Below are 27,733 nucleotides of genomic sequence, written 5' to 3'. Positions count from 1 at the left end.
CCGCTCAGGATCCTCCCACTCCGGCTCCTAAAGCGTTAACCCCGGAGAGTCCAGCAGCCCTACCACTAGCGCCCAGGGTTCCTAAAAAGGAAAGGTACAAGGTTGGTAGACTTAATAGATCAAAGGCAGGGCATACTTCCTGTTGCCCAGACCTTATATAAAACGTCATGACCGCCTGGGCTGCAGAGACGCACCTAGCACTGCCCCAGCCGCTGCCTCCTGAGGTTTCCCGAGGACCACAATGAACAAGTGGTTGTGCTGCGCATTCCTGGTGGTAAGTCGTGGGCAGGAGGCTGCTGACCACCTGAGCTCGGGACCTCCCCTCAGGATGATGGGGACCAAGCCCGGCTATCTCAGGAGGGAGCTGGGGTTTGGTTGAAACAGGAAGCCTTTTTCTAGCTACAGCAGGCTGCCCCGGAGAGTGAATGGCTTTTCTATGAAAAGTCCCTGCTGAGTTTATGCAGATGGCAGAGAGACACTGGGAGAGGAGTCTTAAGACGTTTTGCTTGTTTTTTTTTTATCCATTTTATTTATCTTATTTATTTACTTATGTTTTATGTAGAGCGCCATCCCTTCACTTGACCTGACTTTTTTATTACTGCAGGTGAAGTGGACTGTATGTTGGAAAGAGAGAACAGACGTTTTTGAAACTTCTGTAGAACAGTTTGGATGGGGAGGGTAGTCTGAAGCATCTTAGCCTAACTTACATATGTGTTTATGGGCATTACAGAAAAATATTCTCTTATTTATCTGTGCAATTTACTATTTTAATAAAATTCCATTCATCTGGTTCTCAACTTCAGTAGTGTGAAAAATATGAACAGACTAATGATAGTCATGTTGTAGAATAGAGTTAAACACCAGATCAGTTCAACAATAGTGAAACGCTGTTTGGAAAATAGACCTCTCTCTCTCTCTCTCTCTCTCTCTCTCTCTCTCTCTCTATCTCTATCTCTATCTCTATCTCTATCTCTATCTCTATCTCTCTTTCTCTCTTAGCTTAGGCATTTGGAAAATTGTTATTTGGGTTCATATACAAGTTTTCCATGCCTCAAATATCTTTCCTTCACATCAGTAGCCTGTGAAACACATAAAGTTACAAATCAGACAGCGAACTCTCTCTTTAAGCGACTTCTCTGTCTGGAATGCATTAGATTCAGTGTTTGAATTTCAGCCTCCTGCTCACACAGTGAGGTTTAAAAACTATGCAATCTTTCTCTTAGCTTCAGGGACACACGGACATGCATATGTAATAGCAGAGTCACTCAAGAAAATGTGGACAGGAGACTATACATAAATATGCCAACTTCATGTGTATGTATATGTAATTCACTAAAATGTATATATGGATAATTTCTAATTTAATGTGTGTGTGTGTGGTTTGCTTGTATGTATGACTGTGCATCACTTATGTGCCTGGTGCTGACTGAGGCCAGAGGAGGGCATTGAGTCCCTTAGAACTGGAGTTACAGACAGTTGTGAGCTGCCACCTGGGTGATGGGAATGAAACCCAAGTCTCTGGAGGAGCAACCACTCTTCACCCACCGCTGAGCCATCCCTCCAGTTCCACTAAGAACTCTTTAAAAAGTGGAATTTTTAGAGACAGTGAGATGGCTCAGTGGGTAAAGGTAAAACATTATGAGTTTGATCCTTGGCTCCCTGTGTGGAAGGAAGGAGAGACCTGACAACTGAAAGGCATCCTCTGATCTCCACTCACACTCTTCTGGCACATGTGTACCTGCACTGACACACAATAAATAAATGACAGTCTCAAAAGAGTGATGAGCACAGAGTGCTTGTACAGGTGGCAGTGCCTAAATGAATTCATCAAACTGAGTACTGGTGAGCTGTCAGAAAGTGCTACATTATCAGTACCTCCCATAAAGGTCCCTGCATCCCTCCCTCCCTTTCACCACTGTGTTCCTAGGCAGAATAATACACGGCACAAATTGATTTGGCATGTACTTAAACTTCATGTATGAACTTTATGTACTTTTCACACTCGCCCTTGTCAAACTTCTCATAGATCCCTCACTAGTATTGGATATATGAAATCATTTGCTTTCAGTACAGAATTCCATGTTTCTATGGCCTCATGAAAAAAAATTTAATTAGGTTTTGGCTGGTATAAGTTACCCCATGGTTAATGTGGTGATTTTTTTTTTTATTATTATTCTTTCCAACTTCTTGTATTCTGCCTTTACATTTTGCATTTTCCCTAAATAACATATATATTTCTCCCCATAACTGTTCATAAATGGAAAAAAGTCATAATTTTATAGGTGGTCAATATACAGAGATATGTATGTAGATAATCATTTTAGATAATACAACATTATCAGAAGAGAAAACTTCGAACGTGTCTTGAATATATAAATGAATAGGAAGGATCTTGCTCATTCTTTGGTTGCTAAGGTAGAGTTTATTTTATGAATGGTTGGTAATGGACAGACTGTGCTTGCATGTGAAGAGGCCGTATTTCCCCTGGTAAACAGAGAGGCGTAGCTGTAGAAACCTGAATCATTACAGATATTTGACTCATCATCTGAGGCATTGCACTACACACTGGGGACAAAGTGAGCTTCCAGGTAGATGTTGTTCCTGCCTTCTAAACCTCACAGCCTGTGGAAAGAGGCAGATGTGGGATAAATATTGCATATGCTATGCCAGTTGCTAAAAAGGAAGTCCCAGCCTTCCTTTGTGAGCTCATAAGGGAAGTTTCAACATGGTGGTTCTCCACTAGACCCAGTCCAAATATCCACACACCACTTGCCTGAGGAGCAACAGACTGGGTTTCCTCCCTCTGAAGTTCCTGTCTTCTATAATCTGGCTGCAGGGAAAGGGTGTTCATACATTAACACAACCATTGAAGTCTTTGCTTCTTGTTACCACTACGTGTATGACAACAATCAACTAGCAGATGATATAGAATCATCTATATACCAGAAGTACTGACGATACTCAGAGAAGAAAGGGATGAGCTCCCACTCTCACTGTGTGGGAGCAATTGGACATGTTATTGGTGGAGATGAAGTCAAGACATCCAAGTAAGAGATGGAAAACCATGCAGTGAATTCTATTCTAGGTTCTTCTGTGAGAGTAGAAGATATGCTGGTGAAGGGAGGACCACAGTCTTTAGGTCAGCATTCCTAGAATGCTCAGCAGCACGATCCGGCAGAGCGATCTTTTGCAAGGAGGCACCCTTCATCATCCAGAATTATTTCCTTTCTTGTTACCATGCATTACTAGGTGAGCAGAGAACATCAACATGTCTGACTTAGGTCTTGGCTTTAACTGTTGTTAAATCCTCCACCATCCATCATGCAGTGTCAGAACCCTCCCTGAACTTCTCATAGCCAAGCTTGGAGTTTGTCTTTCCATGCCAGAAGGGAGGGGAACAGAAGGAAAGCAGATCCAGCTGCTCTTTGCTCAGGAAAATTGCCTGGTGTTCTGCTCTTCTTTTAGGGTAATAGTCTTGGAGTTTCTGACATTTGACTTCTATTTATTTTGTCTGTTCTCCTCTTACCTCATCCACTGAGTTTATGGGCTTGCCTAGCTGCTGCTGCTGCTGCTGCTGCTGCTGCTACCCTCCTCCTCCTCCTCTTCCTCCTCCTCCTCCTCCTCTTCCTCCTCCTCTTCCTCCTCCTCCTCTTCCTCCTCCTCTTCCTCTTCATCCTCTTCCGCCTCCTCTTCCTCCTCTTCCTCCTCCTCTTCCCCTTCCTCCTCCTCTTCCTCCTCCTCCTCTTCCTCCTCTTCCTCGTCCTCCTCGTCCTCCTCCTCTTCTTCTTCCTCTTCCTCCTCCTCTTCCTCCTCCTCTTTTTTTCTCTTCCTCTTCCGCCTCCTCTTCCTCCTCCTCCTCTTTCCCCTCTTCCTCCTCTTCCTCCTCCTCTTTCCTCTCTTCCTCCTCCTTCAGAAAATATCTGTGCTTAAACTGTTTCTAGAAGAATTTGACATATATTCAACCCCATACAGCCCTGCCCCATGTCCATAGCAACCTTCCTGGCCTCTGTCACCTAGCAATCTTCAGCACAGTTCCTAACGTCAATCTGTCAATCTAGTTTTCAATTTGACTTCTTATGCTAAAAACCACAGTAGCCAAATACCACTGGTGGAGTAAGAAGGCAGTCTATGCCAAATATCATATTCAGGAAGTTCTAGAAGCCACGGTCATGGTTTCCAAATGAACACTGAGCTCACAGTCTGCTGTTCCTGTCTTCCTATCCACTAACTTGCCTTCTGGGTTTTGCTCTCAACAGCTTCCAACCCACATGCTCCCCCTGTATAAAGGCTTTCTGTGAAAAACACTATTTTCCTTAGCATAGCATTAACCAAGAGTATTTCCTTCAGTCTTCATTTAGACTTTGAAGCCAAAAGGAGCAGGGAGGAGCTTAAAATACACCAAAATAATACAAAAATCTTTACATTTATCAGAACTAGCTAGCAAGTTAATCAAGAACTAATGTGTTTGCCTGCCAATTATGTTGCTCTGATGGAGTGAAGGTGTATTATTATTAGTGTATTTATGTTTTCCTTCATAGGACAGACTTCTCTATTATATTTGGCATTCTCTTCCACGCACTTTTGTAATAAATCCTTTGTAACAACCCCCATGTCTCTTGAAATGAGACTCAGTGTACATGTCTTTTGCTGACACATATAAGTTTTACAAAATCAATATCCTGACATAACTATATTATAAAGAAGTAATAAAAGAAAAGTAATTCATAATAAAACAAGCTTCAATAGATGTCATAATGAAGTCATGATATGCTGGCATTTGCACCACAGACACAGCTAGGCATGAAGAGATGGGGGTGGGCTTGTCTCAGAGGTGATCCAAACACTTGATCAGGCTTGGCTTGGTGCTGTGGTATTGTAAAAAAGTGAGACAATCTTGCCAGAAATTTTAGTTTCATTTCAATTCTTACCAAACCATGTGTTTCTAAATTCCTGGAAAACTCATTTTGGACAGCAATGATAAAAAAGGTCTTTCCTGTGTGAATAAAATAGAGTTCCAACAAAGGTCTGGACCATAGTCCTCGTTTCATTCCTGTGGCTGTGATAAAATGCCTTGATCAAAAGCTGCACAGGGAGAAAGGGTTTATTTGCCGTACAGTTCCAGGTTGCAGTCTATCATAGCAGAAAAGACACAGTGGTGGGCATTAAGTAGCTAGTCCCTTCCACAGTCAGAAGGAAAGAGAAATGAATGTGTGCCTATTGGTTTGCTTGATTGTTTGTTCAGCTCAGGAACCTCTGCTAAGGAGATGGTGATATCCACATTCAGTGTGAAAGGTTCCACCTAAGTTAGATGAAATAAGAGAATCCCTCATAGGCATGCTCATATCCTACAGTCCAAAAAGATCTAGGTGCTTCTTCATTGAGGATCTTTTGCCAGATATCTTAGGTAATGTCAATTTGACAATTAAAGCTAACCACCACAGTGACATTTTATATCTGTCTATCTATCTATCTATCTATCTATCTATCTATCTATCTATCTATCATCTATCTATGTCTGTGTATATACATATATATCCATGTATCTTATTGGACACAAAATAATTTTCACTTATTTTATTCTGCATCAGCTTCCAATAGTACATTAGAAGGTTTGTAGGCCATATAATAATTCTCGGTTGTTCGGGATATCAAAGGGCCACTGCATGGTACCCTTAGAAGCACCGCATCAATTTCCAGAACTTCTCCAAGGATGGGGTTTCCACAAAACATGGGCTCTTTGAAAGCACAGATTTTTATCTTCTTCATTTATAGCTCCAAAGTCTCCACCATCGTGATGCATGTGTTTGCTGAGTTCGATGAGCTACAGTAAAAATTTCTAGAGTACAGGGCAATCAACTAGAAATCTCCATGTACATTTCAACAGAATTTGCCCACCTAATGTGTTATTATAATATAACCACCTAAGGTTGGCTTGACTTCTCAAATATTAATGTAAACTTCTCCTCATCTGGCCCATATCTTAAATATCATAGTATGCATTTCTACTACGGAGACTCAAAACCTTCATGCATGTTCATTCTTAAGAAAGCAACAAAATTAAATGGATAGAACACAGGTCTTGTGGTATTATATTTGAGCATTAGATATTCAGTTTTTCCATGACAAATTTTAAATCTTTTTAAAAAGATCTCATCACAGATGGGATTATTAGACTCAAAAAATTTAAGTCCCTAGAAGGATCCCAGGCTTGATACACAAATAATATTAACAGTCCAGCTGGTTACCATAGACAATTAAGCTAATTTCACATGACAAGAGAGGGAAGGGTGTAGGTGCCTTTCAAACTCATTTATATTACTGAGAGCCTTGCAAACAAAATGCAAATAAGAGCAGCAGTAGCAATCATGTTTAGAAAAGAAAACAAAAATCAAAATAACATTTAGCAACCCACAATAGCAGGAACTAGGAAGTCAGAAATCCTAGCAACATCTGTAAACTATCTGTGCAAGAAGAAAGACTGAGGTTCGGCCAACTTGAAATAGATACCAGGACAGTATTTTTATGGGACATATAATTAGTTTTTGGAACTCATTACCACAGAATATTTTGGAATAACTAGCATAGAGAGTCTAAAAAAAGAATACTTTTAGACAGTTGTAAGGGATAAGAATACTGTTACAACACATTAGGTAAGGAGATGTGAGGTACCCTCTCTTCCTCACACTAAACTAGCCTCAGTAAGTGATGTGGACTCTACAGGCTCAGGAGAATAAGTTTTCCTGCCTATAAGGCAGCACAGTTTCCCAAGGGTTTGCACAGATACATTTTTTTCCATGCAATTTCTCACAAGTATCTAAGCTTGCAGACAGGAAATTGATAGGGGATGCAAAAGGAGGGAGCTATCTCCATAGAGTGCCTGCCATGAAAGCAGAAGGAGCTGAATCTGTATCCCGAAAAACCTACAGAGTGACAGGTGAATATCGTGGCCCACCTGTAATTTCTGTGTTCACAAGGTGGAGACAAGTGATCTGCAGAGCAAATTGGCCAGCCAGATAAGTCAAGACACCAAGCTGTGGCTTATGTTGAGAGACTACATCAATGAGTTCGGTGGAGGTCTACCAAGGAAATCATCCAAATTTGACCTCAGGCCTCTGCATAGATGTAGGCACACATGAATATACAAACAGGTGTGTGTCTATATACATACAAATACACATACACATATAAAAAAGAAGAAAGCAAAGATACATTAAAAAGAGAGTGCAGACTGTTTCTAGAGCTAGTTAACTCATTTGTCTACTCTCTTAAGCAGTCTTGTGTTTGAGAACACGTAAGATCTTCAATCTGAACAAATACGCTGTATGGCATTGTTATTTTATTTAACTTAAAGCCCTTGGATGAGTAACTCCATCTGTTCTGACCCTGGTAATTAGCATTATGTTCATAGGAGAAGTGGAGCATCTTTGAACATAGACTAGCCCAAGGCCTTCACTTCAACCCGTCACGCACTTCGGCAACACTCTTACTAAATGTTTCTTATATGACCATAAATAAAACAGAGAAATGGGTGAGAAGACTAATTTGGATTTGAAACCAGGCCATGAGCATGGTTCCTCTAAGGCAGTCACTGCCTTTGGGGAATTAATTTCCTGTTGAAGTTTTGATACAAAATTCTTAGTGGCCTTGCCCTGCTTCTTGTTAGGTAGCTGACCGCCCCACCCCCTTTGTTTCTGCTGTCCTGTATCCTTGTACATTTTCGGATTCCAGTTTTCCTCTTACTCTAGTTCTTACTTGTGACTTTGCTTTATCTTTATTCTTCTTTTGGTCTCTGTCTTGCTCTTCTTCATGATCTACAATTCACCGTGGACCTTGTCCTGACTTTGCTCTTGCTCTTTGGGGAGTCTTGGTCTTCCTCTTCTACTTAGTCACACTGTTCAAATACAGAACCTTTTTTTTTTAAATGTCTTTCTTGTTCAAAACTTACGTGTTTTACCCTTGGAAACTGTTGATATCAAGAGCCTGTTTCTTATAATATCCCTTCCCCATGAGTGTGCATCAACACTACCAAAACTCTCCATGTAAGTCATCATCCCAGATGCAGAGTGGTGTGGCAATACTTTGCAAACGTAAGGCAGAAAGGACTCAAGGGCCCTGGTTCCTTAGTTCAACCCTCACCCTCAAGGTTTACCCAGTGACCCCATTATGTCTCTGCTTAATAGAGGAGCTGAGCCTGGTGGTATATGGAGTGTCTGCTATAATTTAAAAGTTAATTGATTATATATTGGTGCATACCCTGAGTATCAAAAGATGAAGTAGACTTGTTTATCTATAAAACATTACAGGAATATTTATTAATACAATAATCCCTTTGTTCCGTTGATCTGTGCTTGAAGTCAAAGAGATGACTCAAGGCCACAGCTTTTTGAAATGTTATCTAATTTTAGATAGCGTAACATATATTTGAGTGTCATGAATTATTCTTTTAAAACAAAACCATTTTCTCCTTCTTGCCATCAGCTGGCATGCATAGAAATTGGCAATGTGGGCAGCTTTATGCATCCTCCAGTTAGTTAAAAGCCAAGTTCAAGACATTCTCCCAGGACTTGCTGAAGAGGTGTAATTATGGTCACAAGCAATCTCTTTAGAGTCATTGAGCAAAATTTTCTTTGAATCTATATTCACAAAGAAGTGCTTGACAACTGCACACTGCTCTTTGGAATAAATGTCAAATCTTTAGGCGTACCATGCATGGTAATAGGTAGCCTGGCAAGACCATTAAAATCTACACTTGAATAATACACCAGCTGCCTGACAGCAGAACTCCCTAACCACACTCTTCTTGTATCTTCTTTTAATGTCCAGTAAAAACAAAGAAATAAGAAATAGCTGGTCTGTGACGGTGTGATGGTGTTTACTGTGTGGTGGTATAATCATTAGTGGGTGTTGGCCAAGCATTCTCAGTTGCTCTCCTATCTGGAAGCTTGGTAGGGAGTTTCATCTAATGAGGATAGAATGAGGGGGGATATGGGCACCTCGAGCAGAGGACTGGTGAAATAAAATGATATCTTCACTTCAAAACCAAGCATCATCATATTGCTGATGTTACACCCAAAATTTTCCGTAGTTTTTGGTTGTTTGATTTTTCTCCTCAAATTTCCACACATATATGTAATTTCCAAAAATTACTTATTAGACAAAAATCGTTGACTGTTGACAGAGCCACTGGGACAGTTCACAAGTAAAAACTACACCTTCAGTGTTGCTTGCAGGTATTGAGATTATGAAGTTGCTTATTTGAACCTAACAGAACCCAATCAGGCCTAACTGACCAAGTAGCCAACATCCCAGTCTGTGTGATGCCTGAGGTAAGTAACTTTGAAGAGCATCACAACCCAAAAATGATGGTTAAAGGCTTCACAAAGAAGAACACCTTTCGTGAAACCCAAACATAAACCACATTTTTATATAAGTCTCCTTACCTTACAAGAATACTTTTGTTTCCTAAACTTTTAGCTTTGAGTCCCCCTACTCTTTTTTCCAGGTGCTAACTGCCAGTTATCTTGACAGATGTTTTCTATCAACCTTAATCCTTCCCCATAAAGGAGTGGGAGGTTGCTCTCTGAAGTCTCAAACTGGGGAGAGGTAACTGGATGGGAAGTCTAAATAAAGATTGCTTAACCAATCATAAAGATGGTTTCTTTCTCAGGTCTAACACTTTTTTGGATAGAAATTAAAACTTTAGGCATTACAGAAAGTCTTAGCTGGGCTGCAAAGTAGACATACTATCAGATGCTTAGGCTGAATTAAAACACCCATGAGCATCACCTAGCAAATTGTACTGTTTTTTCCTTCGTTGCTTCCAGCTGACATTCACTCTGTAAAGATTCCTTCATCTATAACATCAACACACTGAAATGACCACAGAGGGTGAAAATATAAAATAGAAAGACATAGTACCTTTTACAATAACTATCACACCTACATGTGACATATACTATTCCACGTATTTGTTAATAAGAATCTTATGATACAGAAATTTACAAACTAGATACTGGAAAATTCAGAGGAGTTAAGTAGTTTGCGCTAATTTCAGTAATTTTTCCCTAAAGTTACCAAATAAGATGATGATGATGATGATGATGATATTTACTATTTCTGTAGTAGAGCATGCTAATGTCTAATCACCGAGTCCATTGAAAAATATCAACAAATCAGAAAAAAAGGCATTCAGCTGGTGTGAAGGATGAACAGACTGGGCCCTTAGGCAAAATCCTAGAAAATAGGATTCCATGTATTCATTTTTTCCTTCTCCGATTCATTTAGCGTTTTAGCTCAAAGGGATATGTTTTGTTTTTGTTTTTGCAATGATCTTTATGAAGATTGGATTGAATCACTGGTTATAAATCTAAGTCCAAATTCCCTAGGTGACACAGTAAGTATAAGGCAAGAAGCCGATGTCTTAGACACTGAAGGCCTGGGGAAGGAATCTAGCATGTAATGGGAGGTGGGAAAGGAAAGGGCCAATACAAGAAGATGCACCACTGAGGATCCATTGCTTGCCATAAAGTGTAATTAATTTTCCATTCTTGTCTTTCTACCAAAACATTGTGTCAGCAACTTCAGTGGAAAAAAGGAGAATTTCTGCATTGAATTGAGTGAATATATTGATGAATGGTTGATAGAGAAATGGTTAAATAGCTGAGTAGCTAGTCTAGTGACACATGTATGATACCTTTACATCATATGATAGTTACTTCATGTCTGTTTCTTTCATGAGTCTGGGAAGCTTATACCCAAGACTACAGCAAGAAGAGTCAGTAGTCAGAGGCTTAGTTTCAGGTAGGGTTGGGTTTAAATTCTTAAAGGTATGGAATTTTTGTTATCTCTGACTAGTCATTCAACTCTCTTAAGACTCTTTTTTTTTTAAATCTTTAAAATGGAGTTAATCATATCTCCTTGGAAGTGGCTGTTGAGGATAAAGAATAGCGGAATGTGAAGAATGAGCTTCGCCTACAGCCTACTATATAGTGCTATTAGAATACACAATGCTCTTATCTTTCTCCATGTCATACAGAATGGATGATACGATCCTTCAGACATCATAGGCAGACAATGAATAGCTACCTATTTAACACAGATGCTATTTTGATTCCACCTTTCCTTCTAGCTTTTATCTCACTTTGTCCCTAACATAGCTTTCCTTACTTTTCTTCTAACAATGGCCTGTGGACATGTGTTAATTAGACAACAATAGGCATTCTTAGTCATCAAAAGGATCCATAGGGTATCGTGAGCAATATGTTATCTTCCAAGGAAAAGACCATAAAAATAAGTTGTAATCTTAAAATTGTGTTCAGAAGTATCAACATGCTAAAATACTCCACCACTTCTCAGCTCCAGAAGCCAGGGACTGTAGCTAGAGAGAGAGCCTTCCAAGACCTGCCTGGTGCTTGTCAAGGGCGGCTGAGTAGAGATAACTATGCAACCAGTACTCTGTGGTGTTCTTTTCCAGAACTAATATTATGTCTCCACAAAGGTAATTAGCATGAGACCAACAGAAGAACTGTTAGGATCTAGGGACCCATATGGGTGAGATTTCTATGATGTGTGTGTGTGTGTGTGTGTGTGTGTGTGTGTGTGTGTGTGTGTGTGTGTGGTGTGTGTGTGTGTGTGTGTGTGTGTGTGTGGTGTGTGTGTGTGTGGTGTGTGTGTGTGTGTGTGGTGTGTGTGTGTGTGTGTGTGTGTGTGTGTGTTAACTTGTATCTGCAATTCCTTCTTTCTGAATGTTAACTTTTTACTTCGGTTCATTTTATTTTTATTTTACAACTTGTTTAATCAGTAAAATGTTAACCACGTGTAACAGTTTTCTATCACTGCAAAAACCTCATAAACAATTTTTTTTTGTCCATTAGGACTGATTCTAAGCACAAACAAAACACTGCTAATTAATGTTAATGCCTTCAGAAAGGTAAAGGGAAAGGAAACTTCTGAAGTGAACAAAAATTACATTGAAAGTTACATCTTACCTGGAGACGGTTCTTCAGCCTCCAGGGAAGCAAATGCACATCAAATTTGGCCCAGCACTTCTTCTAATAAATCATAGTTGTTTGTGTTTCCCTTCCCTCATTTGCCTGGGAAAGCTTTTGGCAGGAGAGCACAGATGTGGAGATGAAGAGATTTAATTCACTTGCTTTTGCTTCCTTACCTGGAGACATAACCCTGAGCCAAATAACTGGCTATTGTAGAAATTACTAAGCAGGCTACTCCCCAAGAGGGGCCCTGGCAGCAGCAGATAAACCTTTCCAATGAACTGCCTTTACTCATGGAGGCTAAGTCCAAATGAAACAGTGCTTACAAAACTCCATGCAAATGACAGATTCATTAAAAAATACTCCTCTAGGTGGATCTTTCACCTCTGTACTTCTAGAGACGAGGAAATGTAGGCTATGTGCATGTCTGTGCAAGAGTATCCTTTTCACTGTAGATAGTTAACCTGTGCTGTATAATCTCCAATTATCTGATGTTTACACAGAAGGCATTCAACCTGTCTATTGGACTGAGTAAATATCAAGCTATAGCAGAGACTTTCTATCTGTACAAACTCATATGAAGCATTCAAAGAACATGGAGACCAACTCTTAACCCTGAATCGCCCAGGAAAAAAGCATGGACCAGCCTTAAATCCCTTGGCAGAACCAAAAAAAGTAGGAACAAGCAACATCATTGGGAAGATACCAAAACATCGTTGGGAAGATTTTATACACACACACACACACACACACACACACACACACACACACACACACACACACACATATATATATATATATATATATATATATATATATATATATATATATATATATTGGAAACAGAGTCGCATGAACTCCAAACTGGTCTTAAACTTTATATAGAACCAACTATGATCTTGATCTTCTGATTTTCATGCCTCCACATATCAACTGCTTGGATTCTAAGATACGACACCCACGTTTATGCATTGCTGGAGAAGAAGGAAAAGTTTCTAGCCTATAGACATGAGGGAATAAAAACCAATATTGACCATTTGCTAAAATAAGTTTCTATATTACTATTTATTTGAAACAGATTATTTGGAAAATACAAAAATCAGAATCATTCTCATTTTAGACACAAATTACTGGTCGAGGGTCACCGAGGCAGTGGTAGAACTAAGCTTGCAATCTGCTTAACATAGTCTAAATGCAACTTCTCCAGTGGACAGTGCATATCGGTGTTCATATTGGGTTTCCAGACTGCAGGCTTTTCAAACTTTATTCATGACCAATTTTGCATGTTTCTCACAAACTGTCCATGACATTCATATACTGTTACATTCTCCCTTTTATCTCATCTCACAAATATATACAAACACTAAAAATTAGTGTGTGTTTCCCCTTTTCTGCTTATACACAGCATCTTTAGGTGATGTATCTGCTCTGTTCCTAGAGACATTTATGTGCTCAGAACCTTCAAAGCTGGGTCCTCAGTTGCATTTTTGAATTACCAGTATGTATTTCCAGCTATTTGCTTAGCATCATCACTGGATCTCATACAAACAAACAGCGAAAGTTTCCACCTAAAGTCCTTCTCTTTATTCATATATGCTGATACTTCTATCTTCAGAAATTAATAGAGACGTCAGGAGATGCAAAATTCAGCCTTTCCCAGTAAAATCAGCCAACAGTCCTCTACCCTTCCCTCTCTTATTATCATGTCTAGTCTCTTTTTCTGCCTTCACTTGGGGGTGGGGATGTTTCAGTGATATATATATATATATATATATATATATATATATATATATATGTATTCATTTCAGAGAATAGTGTTTGTTTTAATCAATGTTTGCTGAATGAGCTAATTAGTTAAGGAATGAAGGGGGAATGGATAAAATCAGAGGGCCAAAATGAAAATAATAAAAAAAAAAAAACAAAGAAACAATTTGAACCTAACATGAAAACTGCTTATTTTAAATAAGTTTTATTATTTATACTACAAGCAATCTTCAGGAAACTCTCAATCGCATGTATCCTGGATCTTTCCTTTAACAACTGAGATGGACTTGGAAATGGCAGAGTTTACACACTGACCAGACGTTTAGCTAACTCTGGACAGTCCTCAAATAGTTCCTTGTGGCAAAGATCATGACGAGGGATTACAAAAGGAACTCCCAAACCAAGTGACTATTTCAGGACCTGCGTGGGATGCTTTTAATGAATCTTCCATAAATGGAAACCCACTGGGTCATTCATGGTTCTGCAGACCAGAGAGCAAGCCCAGTAGTATGGGACTGTCTGTATTGCATAATGCAAAAATAAACCTGCCAGAGGAAGTGTATTCTTTTGGCTGTTAGGAAGTCATAAAGTCACATAAACCAATAGAAGGCTCTAGTCAAATCGCTTGTCATCTGAGAGGGAATAGAAAACATAGGTGAATCTGAAAAGTGGTGATTGGAATAAAATTGTCTGCATACAATGAGGCTGCTAAATAGGGTAGAGTTAAGAGTCTGAAAGGACTAGGATATTTGTTTCTGACTTCATTTGACTAGTTTGTCAGAACCAAGAGCAATGGTTAAACTAGAAAAGATAATAGAGGGCTAACTAAGTCTACCCATCATCTTTACTCAGTTCTGCCCACTGTTAATATTCGGTAGATAAGAAAGATGGATAGCCATGGAATAGCAAATTCTTTAATCGTGTAAAACATTAAAAACAGAAGTGGATAATACAATGTTTAGAGGTAGAAGTTTAATGACACTTTCAAGAAAAGTAGTATGGAAGCTTCTAGAAAAAAATCCCAGACTGGTGTAAAGTAGTAGAGTGTAGGACTTTTAGATTACTTTCAAGAATGTGAGATTAGACCAGATAAAGGAGAGACAGGAGATGGAAAGAGGACAGATAAAAAAAAATAGAAAGGCAAAAGAAAGCTATACCTAATTTCTTTCATCAACCAGACATGAAACATGGAAAGGATGTTCCCTTCTGTAAAAAGCACTTTCAGGTTTAACAAACACATTTATATATGTACCCCAGTCTCTGCAGATGTTCAGGGATATTTGAAGATTGCATTTTTTTAAACCCTTATTAAGTTTTAAATCTTATCAGGCGGCAAAGGAACAATAACTAACATTAAGACCATGTCTCTGCCTTTGATCCAGAAAATGGGAAAGGAAGTGAGAAAAGGGACGGAGAAGAAGAGCTGTATTAATCTTGCCCATCCCCTGTCCAAACTCCAAATCCAGAAATTCTGTGTGGGAATTGGGGCTAACCAAAGATTGAGACCTAACTATCCAATTTTGACCACACAGAATTTTTACTTTTACTAAAGTGGAATTTTTTTTTCCCAAGCAAAGCACAGAGGTCCAATTGAACTTGCTGAAAACAAGTTTATTGTTCCTCAGAGCTTTCTGAGTTTTAAAAGTGTGTAGGATAATAATTCCACATGGTAGCCTTGAGGAAAGTGTATCTACTAATTACTCTCTAATTCTTAAATCCAGACTTTGTTTATTCCATTTTCTCTCTAAGTATCTTTAATCTCAATTTTCCTGTATCTTAAAGAAATAACTGCTTTCTATGGTATTGGTTCAGAAAAACAGTAGTGTCATGTCAACTTCCTAGAAAAATACAGATTGCATTAGTGCTCTTGATGATAGAGTCTTGAGTTTTAATGTCTTAGAATTTGAAATATTTTATATTTTGACTTTTAAATCGATTTAAGAATAATTGTGTGTGCTGAGACCACCGAATCCCCAAATCTCAATCCCTCATTTCTTCACAATCTAAATGCTCTTGAATACCTACTTGAGAGTCAGGAATTTTGGATTTTAGACCATTTAAATCTTTGTGTTTCCAAGTTAGAAGTACTATGCAGTTGTTGGCGTTTTTGTGGCTCTGAAGGGTGAAGGACATGAAGAGTTACTACTTTCCTCTCCTATCCTGTCTTCATCATGTTTGAGTAATGGACGTGGGTGGAGTGACGCTGATGAACAAATGAGCTTTCTTGACCCCTGTGGAAATAGCCACAGGAAAAATGATGAGAAGCCTGCCTGGATGCAGCACTTGAGATAGAAGGCCTCTCTAGACCTCTGAGCCAGACCTCCTGAAAGCAGACAAAACCCTCAAAAGTGGCTTTCCAGGAAATCTAAAGTTAACAGTAAAAGAAAAAAAAAAGAAAATATGTCTCATTGCTTTCATATGGGTTTGCATGTTGTGTTAGGCAAACCTCATGCTGTAGCACTGGGGACTGGAGAAATATTTGAATCAGATCCTTACAACAGGCCTCATAGCATATTCAAATCAACAGTCAACCAGTCAGTCATTTCATCTTTGCTCCTTTCAAGCCAACAAATAGCCTCAGGGAAACAAAAGAGCATGCTTTCTTCAGAAGCCATCAAGTTGTGGGGTGTCCTGGTGAGCCAGCAGGACTGACTTTACATGGCTCCATTCCCAGGTTATAGGTTGGAGTATCTCAACATTAAAGCACTCTGCTAAAAGATCCATCATTCTGGGGAGGTATCTTGTTCTTTTCCTTCAGTTTGTCAGCTCATATGGTCTCAGATACTGGCCATGTTCCACAGAGAAGTGAACAGAGTCTCTCACATTAAAAAACTGAATGCTTATGAAATGGAATAGTTAGTCTTCTTTGTCTTAACAATATCTTATTTAATAAGGAGTTCCATTTCTCTAGCTTGGCATGTTTGACCCAGGTATGTGTGGTGGTGAGCAGGGAACATTGCCCAAGTTCCACAAACTAGAGAGTTTGGAGGAAAAAATATTGTGCTTGGTTTGCTTCTTTCCCCCAAACCTGTAAACAGTCAGTGTTGATCCTTGTACCAGAAAACAAACAATAAAAATCAAGCAAGCCACCCTCTACACACAAATAACACTGCTCTTTCTGAGAACATGTTTCCTGTAATTAGTGGGAAGTTGTTCTCTGAAGACCTTTGGGGATGTAGAACAAGAGAGGGAATTCATATGCCGCTGGTCCTTTTTTTCCTGTTGACTCCCTTGCTTCACAGACTTCTTAAGATGGATGGTGGCATCTGAAACCATGCTTGCTCCCTCATCTTTCCCCAAGTTAACCCAAGCAAAGACAGCCATTCCATCTTCTAGATGAGAGGCAAGACTGTCTGCCAGCATGCTCATTGGAGAAAATGTCAATCTTAAAATACTAGGACTCTTCCTGGTGGATTATAAGCTTACAGGAACTGTGCTTGTGTGTGGTGCAGCAGCATATTCTTGGTTCCTGACTCCAGTAGACATTTCACATGGATCTATTGAATGAATGGATGGATGAATGATTCATGCTACGAATGGCCATTGTCAATGATGTACTTCCCCACTTTGTCAACTCTATTCCGTTGCTTTTTATCATTAAGCCTTAATCAAGGAAACTAAAAGAGCCATTATTTGGTCCTGAATTCAACTACTGTAACCATGTTAACAATTTATACTCTCATCTTCTATTCCATGTTTCACATCTCCTTAACCTGCTTTTCCACTTATTTTTTTTTGAAATAATGCTTATTTTCTAACATTTTATTTCATTTGCCTATATGTATTTCCTTTTCTAACTGAACTGGAAACTCCCAGGTGCAGAGTCTTTGAGCCATTTAATTTGGAGCTGTATCTGGAGTACCTAGAACAGAGTCTAGCCCACAATAACTAGTAAAGTCAATGAGGAAACAATTCTTAGTATGTCCATTCCATACGTTAGCATCAACACAGTACTTTTGTTCCTTTGCATTGCTAATCCATAAGTCCTACTCCTCATGAGGAGAACCATAACTGCTTCAGGGTGTAAGTCTTGGTGGTCTACATTTTTAACAAGGAGTCTAAGTGACCTTGATGGTCTAATAGTTGTGAGAGTGACCAGTTCATCCACACATTAATCAGGAGATGATCTTGAGACCTGGGTAATGAAGTCCCTGAGGTCAAATGGTTATTCAGTGGTACCCCCATGTGTTAGCAGTGCTATTCTGAGTTCTTTTTATTGCACTCTTCTTTGAGTCTGCATCACATTGTTCACGCGTTGCCATCTATCTTCTTGGCTATTGGTGAAACATCTGGAAACAAAGTCATGGCTTTGGAACCTCTATTGTGTATTGAGCTCCTGGCAATGGCATTAAGGTTAGGGGTTAGTGACTTTTGACTCAGATATTGTCTTGGCATAGAATTACCACCCTATTTCCACCCTAATAAACCACCATGTCTCTTCTAGCTCCTGGACATCATTGAATGGACAACCCAGGAAACCTTTCCTCCAAAGTACTTGCATTATGACCCAGAAACTGGTCGTCAACTCTTGTGTGACAAATGTGCTCCTGGCACCTACCTAAAACAGCACTGCACCTTGAGGAGAAAGACATTGTGTCTCCCCTGCCCTGACCACTCTTACACAGACAGCTGGCATACCAGTGATGAGTGTGTGTACTGCAGTCCAGTGTGCAAGGAACTGCAGTCTGTGAAGCAGGAGTGCAACCGCACCCACAACCGAGTGTGTGAGTGTGAGGAAGGGCGCTACCTGGAACTCGAATTCTGCTTGAAGCACCGGAGCTGTCCCCCAGGCTTGGGTGTGGTGCAGGCTGGTAAGTATCTGATATGGGGCATAGCAAAATCATGGAGGACCATGTAAAGCTGCACAGCAGCTAGCTTAGGGGTCACTTGTCCTGATAAAAGGTACCTGTTAGCTGTGTGCTGTGTATCTGGATTGTTTCCAAAGGACCTTTCTCAAGGGGACCCTTTGCCACTACAGTGTAATCTAGTGAGGAATCTCAAATGCAGCAAATTGTTCCCTAATGAGATACGTGATGAATTGCTCCATTTTAAAGGACCGTGGTCTGAGTTGCATGGAGAGATGATGACATATACCACCATGTTTCACATTGGCATGGACAGTTTCAGTCTGCAGTGCTTTTTGACAAACATCAGAAATGTTAATCGATACCAAGAGAGTAATTATGCTGATATTAATGAGACTCTGGAGTACTAACAATGAACAGTTATAATTAATTATGTAAAAATGGGAACGGTTAGGGGAAAAACATTTCATTATTAAAAATGAAGCTGCTTCTCCTCTTGGCATGGGAGTTGAATGCTTGGGAGGATGAAGACAGTAGTAAACCCGATAACCAGCTTATTCTTTATCTTAAACAAAACAGATTGTCAAGCAAACAGGAAGTCCTTGTGTATAAACAAATACTCTCCCTTCTCCCTTTCTCAACAGCACAGGCTGGGGCTAGTGAGAAACTTTGAAAGCTAAAATCCTTATTCCTTTTCTAGCACACATACAAAGCCACAAAGCTGCACTGTAGATTACAACTGCTTGTGGCTTAAGAAAATGAAGAGCATGCACTTAGTGGGAAGAAAGAGGAATCCCTATAACTTGCTATAACTCATTTTAAAGCAGGATCTCTTAACTCATTGCTCTTTATACAAGATGGACCATTCTTTTCTGTGGGCGCCTGTTCTGTGACTCCCTTAAGACCTGTGAGTCTAGCAACTAGCTACCAGCTGCAGGCCTCCTTCCATTGCAGGAAGCCAATTTGCTCCTGGTTGAGAGGCCTAGTACATGGATTGCTTGTGACAGGTTAAAGTTTGAATGACCAGTATGTTAGGTTTGAAGGCAGACACAGGAAGCATATACAGTTAATACCAGGTGCATTAGCAAAGGCCAAAGGAGATCCAGGATGGTCACACGATTGGGGCTAACCAAGTGTATGCAGTGAGTGCCAGGCCAGCCTAGGCTATTCAATAAGTGTGTGACTCTCTCAGGAAAGGAAACAAAACCAAAAATTTGAAATCTATTTAGTCCCTTTTGTAGGGAAGCTTTAAAAGAAAAGACCACGGTAATACCACCACATTGTACAGTTCAAGGAGAAAGAACTGTTATTTCCTGCTTTTTATTGGGAGATACTTTGGGACTCAATCAAGTAGAATAACTCTAGCCTTCTTACCCTAGCGATGTGGGTTGAATAGATTCAGGTACAGAAATTAAGCATGGACTGTGCAGCTTAAAAGTTGAATATTGTGGAAACAGTAAAGTTGTTGCACTCATAAACATGAAAATATTTCTGTAGGGCCAAGCAACACGTAACCAGAAGACTTGGAATAAAGATACACGGTTTCTTCTGATGTACTATGGTAGACTTTATTTAACCTTTTTTTCCCTGAAAACCTGCAAGGTGGTTCTGCAGAGAGGTTTCCAGGCCAAAAGGCACGGAGTTTTGTGTGATATTATTCTACAAAATATTTGATAACTATTTTTGTTGTTCTGAAGTCAAGATTGCTTCATATTCTGTTCTTCACATCCTCCTGCTGGCCAGTCCCCGACTTCCTGTCTAGTTACCATGGGCTGTCTTAGTGAATTACAATTCATCTTGTCACTATAGTGTTTCACATTTTGTCTGTCAGGTTACATGTTTGTTATTTTTACTCATACTAATGAGGCAAAATCATTACTTAGATGGCTACATCTTTTTTAGACCCCAAAGTTCTGTTGATTTTAAAAGAAGTCCTATTCCCAGAGGTTATTAGAGGAAGCCTACCAACAAATTATTCTTTGGATTCCTCTTGTTAAAGAATTCGAAAGGACCGTTCACCTGAAGAGCTATTTTATACCCATGACCTCTTGTTAGGTGACATCAGAAAATTCAAGCCACAAACTTGTACCTGAAGAGTGATAAAATTTCTTTCCGTGTAAATCATGTGGCAGTTGGCAAATGGATTCATGGGTCCACACACTTAAGTCCCAATAAGTTGGCAGGGACTAGATGCCAAAATATTTCTACTTACAAGACTGTAGAGCTTAGCATGGAGTTGGGTTCCATTTAAGGAGAGGGATGTCGCAAGGATGTACACGCTGCATGCAGTGTATGTCCTCTTTGTTTTGTGAGGGTGGCTCTTAAGACAATGTCACTGTAGTGTTGAAAACAGCATTTATGTGAGACTTCAGGGCTGTGGTTTCCCTTCTGTTCCATCTCTGGTAGCCCTTTATCTTTTTTTACAGGGCAATGAATCATCATTTTTTTTTTTTTTTTATAAAGGAAGAAACAGGAGCTGAGACTAGAACCACACTGTTTTACTGTTTTTTTTGTTTTGTTTTGTTTTGTTTTTTTTTCCTTTCCAGGATGGGTAAACAACACAATGAAATGGGAGCAGGAACTTTTTAATAAATGAAACTTAATAACTTTCTGTAGCTTTCATTTGTTTCTTTTGTGTTTGTTATCTTGCAAGAGCCAGAGCTGGCCTATGCAATCTACATTTGAATACTGAGGTCTAAATCTGTTCAGCCAGCTTACACTAGATGGAGATATTTTCATATGCAAATGCACTATAATGTGTGCTGCTGCGCTCATGCATAATAGAGTCCAGGGTTTGAATATATTTATTTTCAGTAGCATCTGTATTCAAAGTTTTCAACTCAAGAGTTTTCAAATCCAGTGATGTCTTCAAATGTATTGAATGCCTTAGAAGCACAAAGTAAAATATCCTTATAGTTATCTTTCCCAAAGATTTACCCATGCGATTTACTCAACAGTATAAACAACCACCACATCATCATCATCTGTTTATCATGTAGCTCAATCTTGGGGATACGATTGGAGTCAGCAGTCAACTTCACCACCACCTTCAAGAGTTTATTGTAATGTGGGCTTCTCAAGGTTAGCACAGTTCCCAATTAGGATCTAGGAGAGAAAGAACTTCCGTAAGAAGTGATTGGAATTTAACGAAGCAGGTGCAACGTTGAATGGGCACTGACTTCAAAGAGTGACAGACAGTAAAGCAGACACACAGCACTTATCTTGATGGTTTCTTCAGGAATAATTGCACAAAGAATACGGTTGACAAGCCTTACTGGCACTTTGTCACAGGCAGCACTAATGAGAACTCCACCCTCCTCTCCTTCCATCTCCCGTTTCAGAATCATCTTTGTAGGTAATAGCACAACAAACGTGTGCGGGTATTACAAGAAGGGGAAAGAGCCTGAGGGGATGACTATAGAAGTTTTGTTATCTCTGTCTAATGAAGTGAAAAATGGGAACTCTGAAAGTTTCCTGCAATACACAGTAGCAGTAAAAACTTGGAGAGAACTTTTGTCGAGAACTGCGCTAAGTCACTGACTACAGAGAAAAGATGGGGGGAAGAAGGTGCTAAATTTTTGGGTGTTTTCCAACAGGAACCCCAGAGCGAAACACGGTTTGCAAAAGATGTACCGATGGGTTCTTCTCAGGTGAGACGTCACCGAAAGCACCCTGTAAGAAACACACGAACTGCAGTGCACTTGGACTCCTACTAATTCAGAAAGGAAATGCCACACATGACAATGTATGTTCCGGAAACAGAGAAGCAACACCGAAGTGTGGAATAGGTAACTATATTCAACTGTCTTCTTAGCATTTCAGCATAGCCCTCTCAAAGAAGAACACAAACTCACATTTTGCATTTTATGTTTGTTTTTGTTTGTTTTGAGACAGAGTTTCTCTGTGTAACAATCCTGACTTTCCTGGAACTTACTATGTAGACTAGGCTAGCCTCGAACTCACAGAGATCTGCCTGCCTCTACCTACAGAACACTGGGATTAAAGGTGGGTAACACCCAGTCTGGCTACATTTTGAATTTCTTGATACTTAACCAGCCTAACAGCTGCTGAAAGCTCAAACTCAAACAAACAAACAAACAATCTCAACAACAAAACACAAACAAAACAGAACAAAACAACAATAGAAAACCTTGCATCTCCTCACTGATCCTGGGAGGTACAAGGCAAGAAGCTGGAGGCTTTCCAGTGCTCTCACACTAAAATCAAGAATAACCCATTGATGGCATCAAGCTTATCACCTGAAAACAAATTAGCCAACATCAAATTGTAGAACTAACTTTATATATTTTTAATAATTTCTTAAAATGTCTGTATTAGCTAAACTAAAAATTGGCAACTAAAAATGACATAAACTTTAGAAATGAGAACTGAAATTTTAGCTTTACTACCAGTCATATTCATAGATCTATTTCAGCACTCCAAGGTGCTTTGGTGGTGTTAAATTCTTTATTTGCTTGTAGTCACCACAAATAGAAGAAACTGCTCCCTTTGGTTGATTCTATTGGTAGATTTCTTTACCCTGGCCCCTGCTTCTACACTAATCTCAACACTTCACTGTGGGACTTACATACCAATGCTGTGCCTTCATGTGCAGGTCAAACTGACACAAACCAACGTGATGTCCCAAAATGTCTTTCTTTATTATACAAAACCATGAAATGTAAGAATGAACACAGGCATATTTTACAATTCCAAACCACTTCCAATATTTTTCACTACATTATCAGACCCTTTAATTAATTTACCTTTTTTCTTATCTAAAATAAATAAATAAATAAATAAAATGAGTGGTAAGGCTAATGAAAAGAGTTAATTCTAGCCTTAACATGGGTTTTATTTTTGCAATTAATTGAGAATTTAGTATATGCTAAGTCCTTTACTTAATAAACTTTAATATTTATAAAAAAGCTGTGAAATTTACTTAGAAAAAAATGTATGTGGTTATTGGTTTAACATTCACCTATATATACATTTGTTCCTACTGAGAAACTATATGTTTACTACACATAAAATAATACACTATCGTGATTGCACATAAATGTAATACACTATTTTGATTATTGTTTAAGTTCTTTCTAGGGAGTGGTTTTGTGGTTTGATTTTCATTTGACCTTGAGGTACCCAGTAGTAACCTTTTAACAAAGTACTAATATTTGCATTAAGTTATGGAATTTTTGTCATTTATTTCTGGGTATTCATATTAAATTCTCATTAAATGTTTATTAATGTTACATTCCCCCCCAAAAAAAGACAAAGGGAAGTGAATGAATATAAGATAACACAGAAGCCTAGTCAGTCTCTATATTAAGAGCATCCTACAAAAAACTGTCTATTCAAATTTCCCATTTTAGCATGCTGTCTCACAGAAAACTCAGCCCCCATACTCATTTTGTGGTTGGCTTTGTTTGCTTGGTTTTTGTTGGAAGGACTACAGGAAGTGAAAGCCTTCAGTGAATCTTGTTATTGGTCACTCTTCCTACAGATGTCACCCTATGCGAAGAGGCATTCTTCAGGTTTGCTGTCCCTACCAAGATCATACCGAATTGGCTGAGTGTTCTGGTGGACAGTTTGCCTGGGACCAAAGTGAATGCAGAGAGTCTAGAGAGGATAAAACGGAGACACAGCTCACAAGAACAAACTTTCCAGCTCCTGAAGCTGTGGAAGCATCAAAACAGAGACCAGGAAATGGTGAAGAAGATCATCCAAGGTACTGTTTCCTGAAGTAAATGAGTCAATAGGCGATCAAAGACACCTAGTTGTCATAAAATATGAATTAGACTATTTGTCTATGTAGTGGGGCCAGTATTTTCCTCCTGCAATCGCGATGGTACTGACAATTTCTCACCAATTGACAGTTTAGACGTGATTCCTGTCACAGCTGAGGAAGGTTCTGTTCTATTCTCTGCAGTGATTGAAAGAAAGGTCGTGCTCTTTACATGCACGATTAGGCTGCGGGGAATAGGACTCTGCCCACGGATTTCTAAGGTCTTCGCTCTAGTCACATCTGCCTAGAAGAAGGTTCTTTGGTCCCTTGGTTCCTGCTTCACATTTCACGCTCTGCTGTACTTTGTAATTCTCTTCAGTGAGACACCAAGTGCCTTGCAGATAACCTCTCATTATCCCTAACTATATAGCCTACATCCAAATTACCATTTTGGTAACACCTGTGGCGAGGATTAGTAAGGTCTGATAAATGTTTGAGCTTCTTAGAAGAAAGGGCTAAGCTAAAAGCATGTAGTCACATATGGTGGGGCTTCCTGAAGAATCTTCTTTAGAAAGAGGGTGAAAAGGGGAAAGATTGGGGGTGTCCAAGGAAGGAGAGAGGAAATCCAAAAAGAACATGAATTTCAGTCTGTATGAAATTTATGTACACTATATTATAAACTTTCCACTTTATGATATATAGTGCAAAGAGACTTTGGGAAGTTATACCACAGAGATGAAGGAGGGTTTTCCTAATGCAAGCAGCAAGGAGCAGAAAGTACCCTGCTACACCTAAAATCTGACAGAGTTTTTCTACACCACTCATAAAGCTTCAGACACGGAAAGCCAGAGCGATAGATTTTAGGAGACTTAGTCCTCTTGACAGTCCGGTGCTTTTATTTATGCAAAGACAAAACTTTTCTTGTGTTTCTGGCAAAACAACATTATTCTTTGAACCTATAATTAGCCCTGAAGCAAAAAAAAAAAAAGAACTAGAAAGCCAGGAACTGTCAGTATGTGAAAGGACCCAATTCCCGGCTTTATAAATGAGAACATTGCAGCCCAGAAAGATGAACGGAGTTGCCTCAAGGCTCACGGATAGTAAATGACTCATGTCGTTAATAGAGACATTAGTTACTCCTTCTTATGTTTATGCCCAAGCTCATTGCTGAAATGCCCTCCAGGCTATGTGTTTGCTGTTCTTGGACTCCCATTACTGACTTCCCATATCTGCCACACTCGGGTGCTTCTCCAGTGCTATGTATATTTATTAAAGACTAGTTAAAGTGACTCCTGTCAAATAGGGCCAAGGTTAGTTGCCAACTGAAGAAATGTTCATTATAATATAAAGAACCTGAATAGTTTCTGAGTTTTTTCCCCCTAAAATGTGATTTTAAAGTTTCAAGTTTTACTGGGAAAACTAAAGGTGATAAGTCCATAATTTTCTAGTGATCAGTGTCAATATCCAGAGCTTCTCACAAAACTGCTCTTGGATGCTTCAAATAGATTGTATGATTTCATATTATAACATAAACTATTATCACCTTAGTAATCAGAAATAACTAGTCATCATCTACGGCAAAGCTCTTTCTTAAAATGTAGTTATGAATTGTGTGAGAGTGTCTGCCCGAGGTATCAGATGAGGAAGATTGATGTGAGAATCTCTTTGGTTCATACAGACATTGACCTCTGTGAAAGCAGTGTGCAACGGCATATCGGCCATGCAAACCTCACCACAGAGCAGCTTCAAGTCTTGATGGAGAGCTTGCCTGGCAAGAAGATCAGCCCAGAAGAGATTGAGAGAACAAGAAAGACCTGCAAACCGAGCGAGCAGCTCCTGAAGCTACTCAGCCTGTGGAGGATCAAAAATGGAGACCAAGACACCTTGAAGGGCCTGATGTACGCACTCAAGCACTTGAAAACATTCCACTTTCCCAAAAACGTCACCCACAGTCTGAGGAAGACCATCAGGTTCTTGCACAGCTTCACCATGTACAGATTGTATCAGAAGCTCTTTTTAGAAATGATAGGGAATCAGGTTCAATCAGTGAAAGTAAGCTGCTTATAACTAGAAATGGTCCCTGGGCTGTTGCTTCAGGATGGGCCAAAACTGATGGAGGACAAGACTGTTTCTCAGGCACTTGAAACGGCACCGAGATTCCCTTCTCATCAGTTGATGGGAATGAAGACCTGCCCACCAACACACACACACTGGGGACTCTGAGTTGGGAGACTGAGGCAGGCTGTTTTATAATTGTACAAAGCCAGGTGCACAGCCAGAAAATCAAGCACACTGAGTGAGAACAGAGGAAATTTGTTATAGCCTCAGACATGGGTCCCTTCCTTCCTCTCCTCGAGACTGAGTAATCAGAAGGCTTCTATTATCATATGTGCCATCCCTAGATGAAGGTGTCTTTCCTTCTGCATCTGATAGTCTATGACATTCTGTTTACTATAATGATTATCAGGTGCTTGAGCCTTATCACGTTTCTAGGTTTCTAGGCAAGCTTGACTGTTAGCTGTTTTTCCCTCTGAAGATTTTATTTGAGTTTCAGACTTAACTAGACAAGCGTGGGGGGTGGGGGGGAATTGTGATAGTTTATTTAACAGACTGCCACCGAGAGCCCAGTGTTTCTTGTTCCTCTGTAGTTGGACCTAAGCTGACTCAAACGTACTTTTAGTTTAAAAACTGATCAACGAATTTTATTTCTTACATCAACAATGGCTGGCTTTGTTTCAGGGTACTAAAAGAAACTACTATACAGAGAAAGAATTGATATCTCCCCCAAAGTTCAACAAATCCCCAATAGTTTGTCCAGCTGTCATGTCTGGTTCAGTATCTACTGACTATGTGTCCTCTTATTATTGCATTCAGTAACTAAACTGGAAATAATAATAATAGAAATAAAATCAAGACTCCATTGGATCTCTTTGAATATGGGAATATCTAACATAAAAAGCTTTGAGATGTCAGTTGTGTTAAAGGCTTTTATTAAAAAGCTGATATTCTTCTGTAAAAGTTACTAATATATCTGTAAGACTATTACAGTATTGCTATTTATATTCATATCCAGATATGTCTTGTACATATTATAATCCTAGAGAGAAATGTTGTAGGACTTAATTTTAGAAAGAAAAAAATATTCTGTTTAATATTAAGACAAATAAAAGAGATAAAATATATTTTTAATAGAAACTTTGTAGTATTTTCCAATAGGTACTGTCAGTTTTCTAGTGTGGAATGTTTTTATAATATAATTTTATCTGTATAAGATGTAATATCGTTTTATAGAAAAATGCATTATGTATTCAGTTGTTTAATGTCAGAAAGTGTATGAACTATAAATTATCTGAATATTAGATGCTCTGAGAAATTGAATGTACCTTATTTAAAGATTTTATGATCGTACTACATAAATAACATCATTAAAGTTTTCAAATTATTTTTCA

The 27,733-nt window shown here is 39.2% G+C and overlaps 1 protein-coding gene across 1 annotated transcript; it reads left to right on the top strand.

Moving 5' to 3' along the window:
- Nucleotides 1-27,733, top strand: Tnfrsf11b (TNF receptor superfamily member 11b). The gene is made up of 5 exons (XM_034517605.2): nucleotides 1-274; nucleotides 18,199-18,565; nucleotides 22,156-22,347; nucleotides 24,063-24,287; nucleotides 25,963-27,733. Exons 1-5 carry the CDS (start codon nucleotides 242-244, stop codon nucleotides 26,349-26,351), a joined length of 1,206 nt encoding a protein of 401 aa, XP_034373496.1. The 5' UTR covers nucleotides 1-241; the 3' UTR covers nucleotides 26,352-27,733.

The sequence above is a fragment of the Arvicanthis niloticus genome, chromosome 13, assembly GCF_011762505.2.
Source record: "Arvicanthis niloticus isolate mArvNil1 chromosome 13, mArvNil1.pat.X, whole genome shotgun sequence".
Lineage (NCBI taxonomy): Eukaryota > Metazoa > Chordata > Mammalia > Rodentia > Muridae > Arvicanthis > Arvicanthis niloticus.
This window is presented reverse-complemented; position numbering and strand designations above follow the sequence as displayed.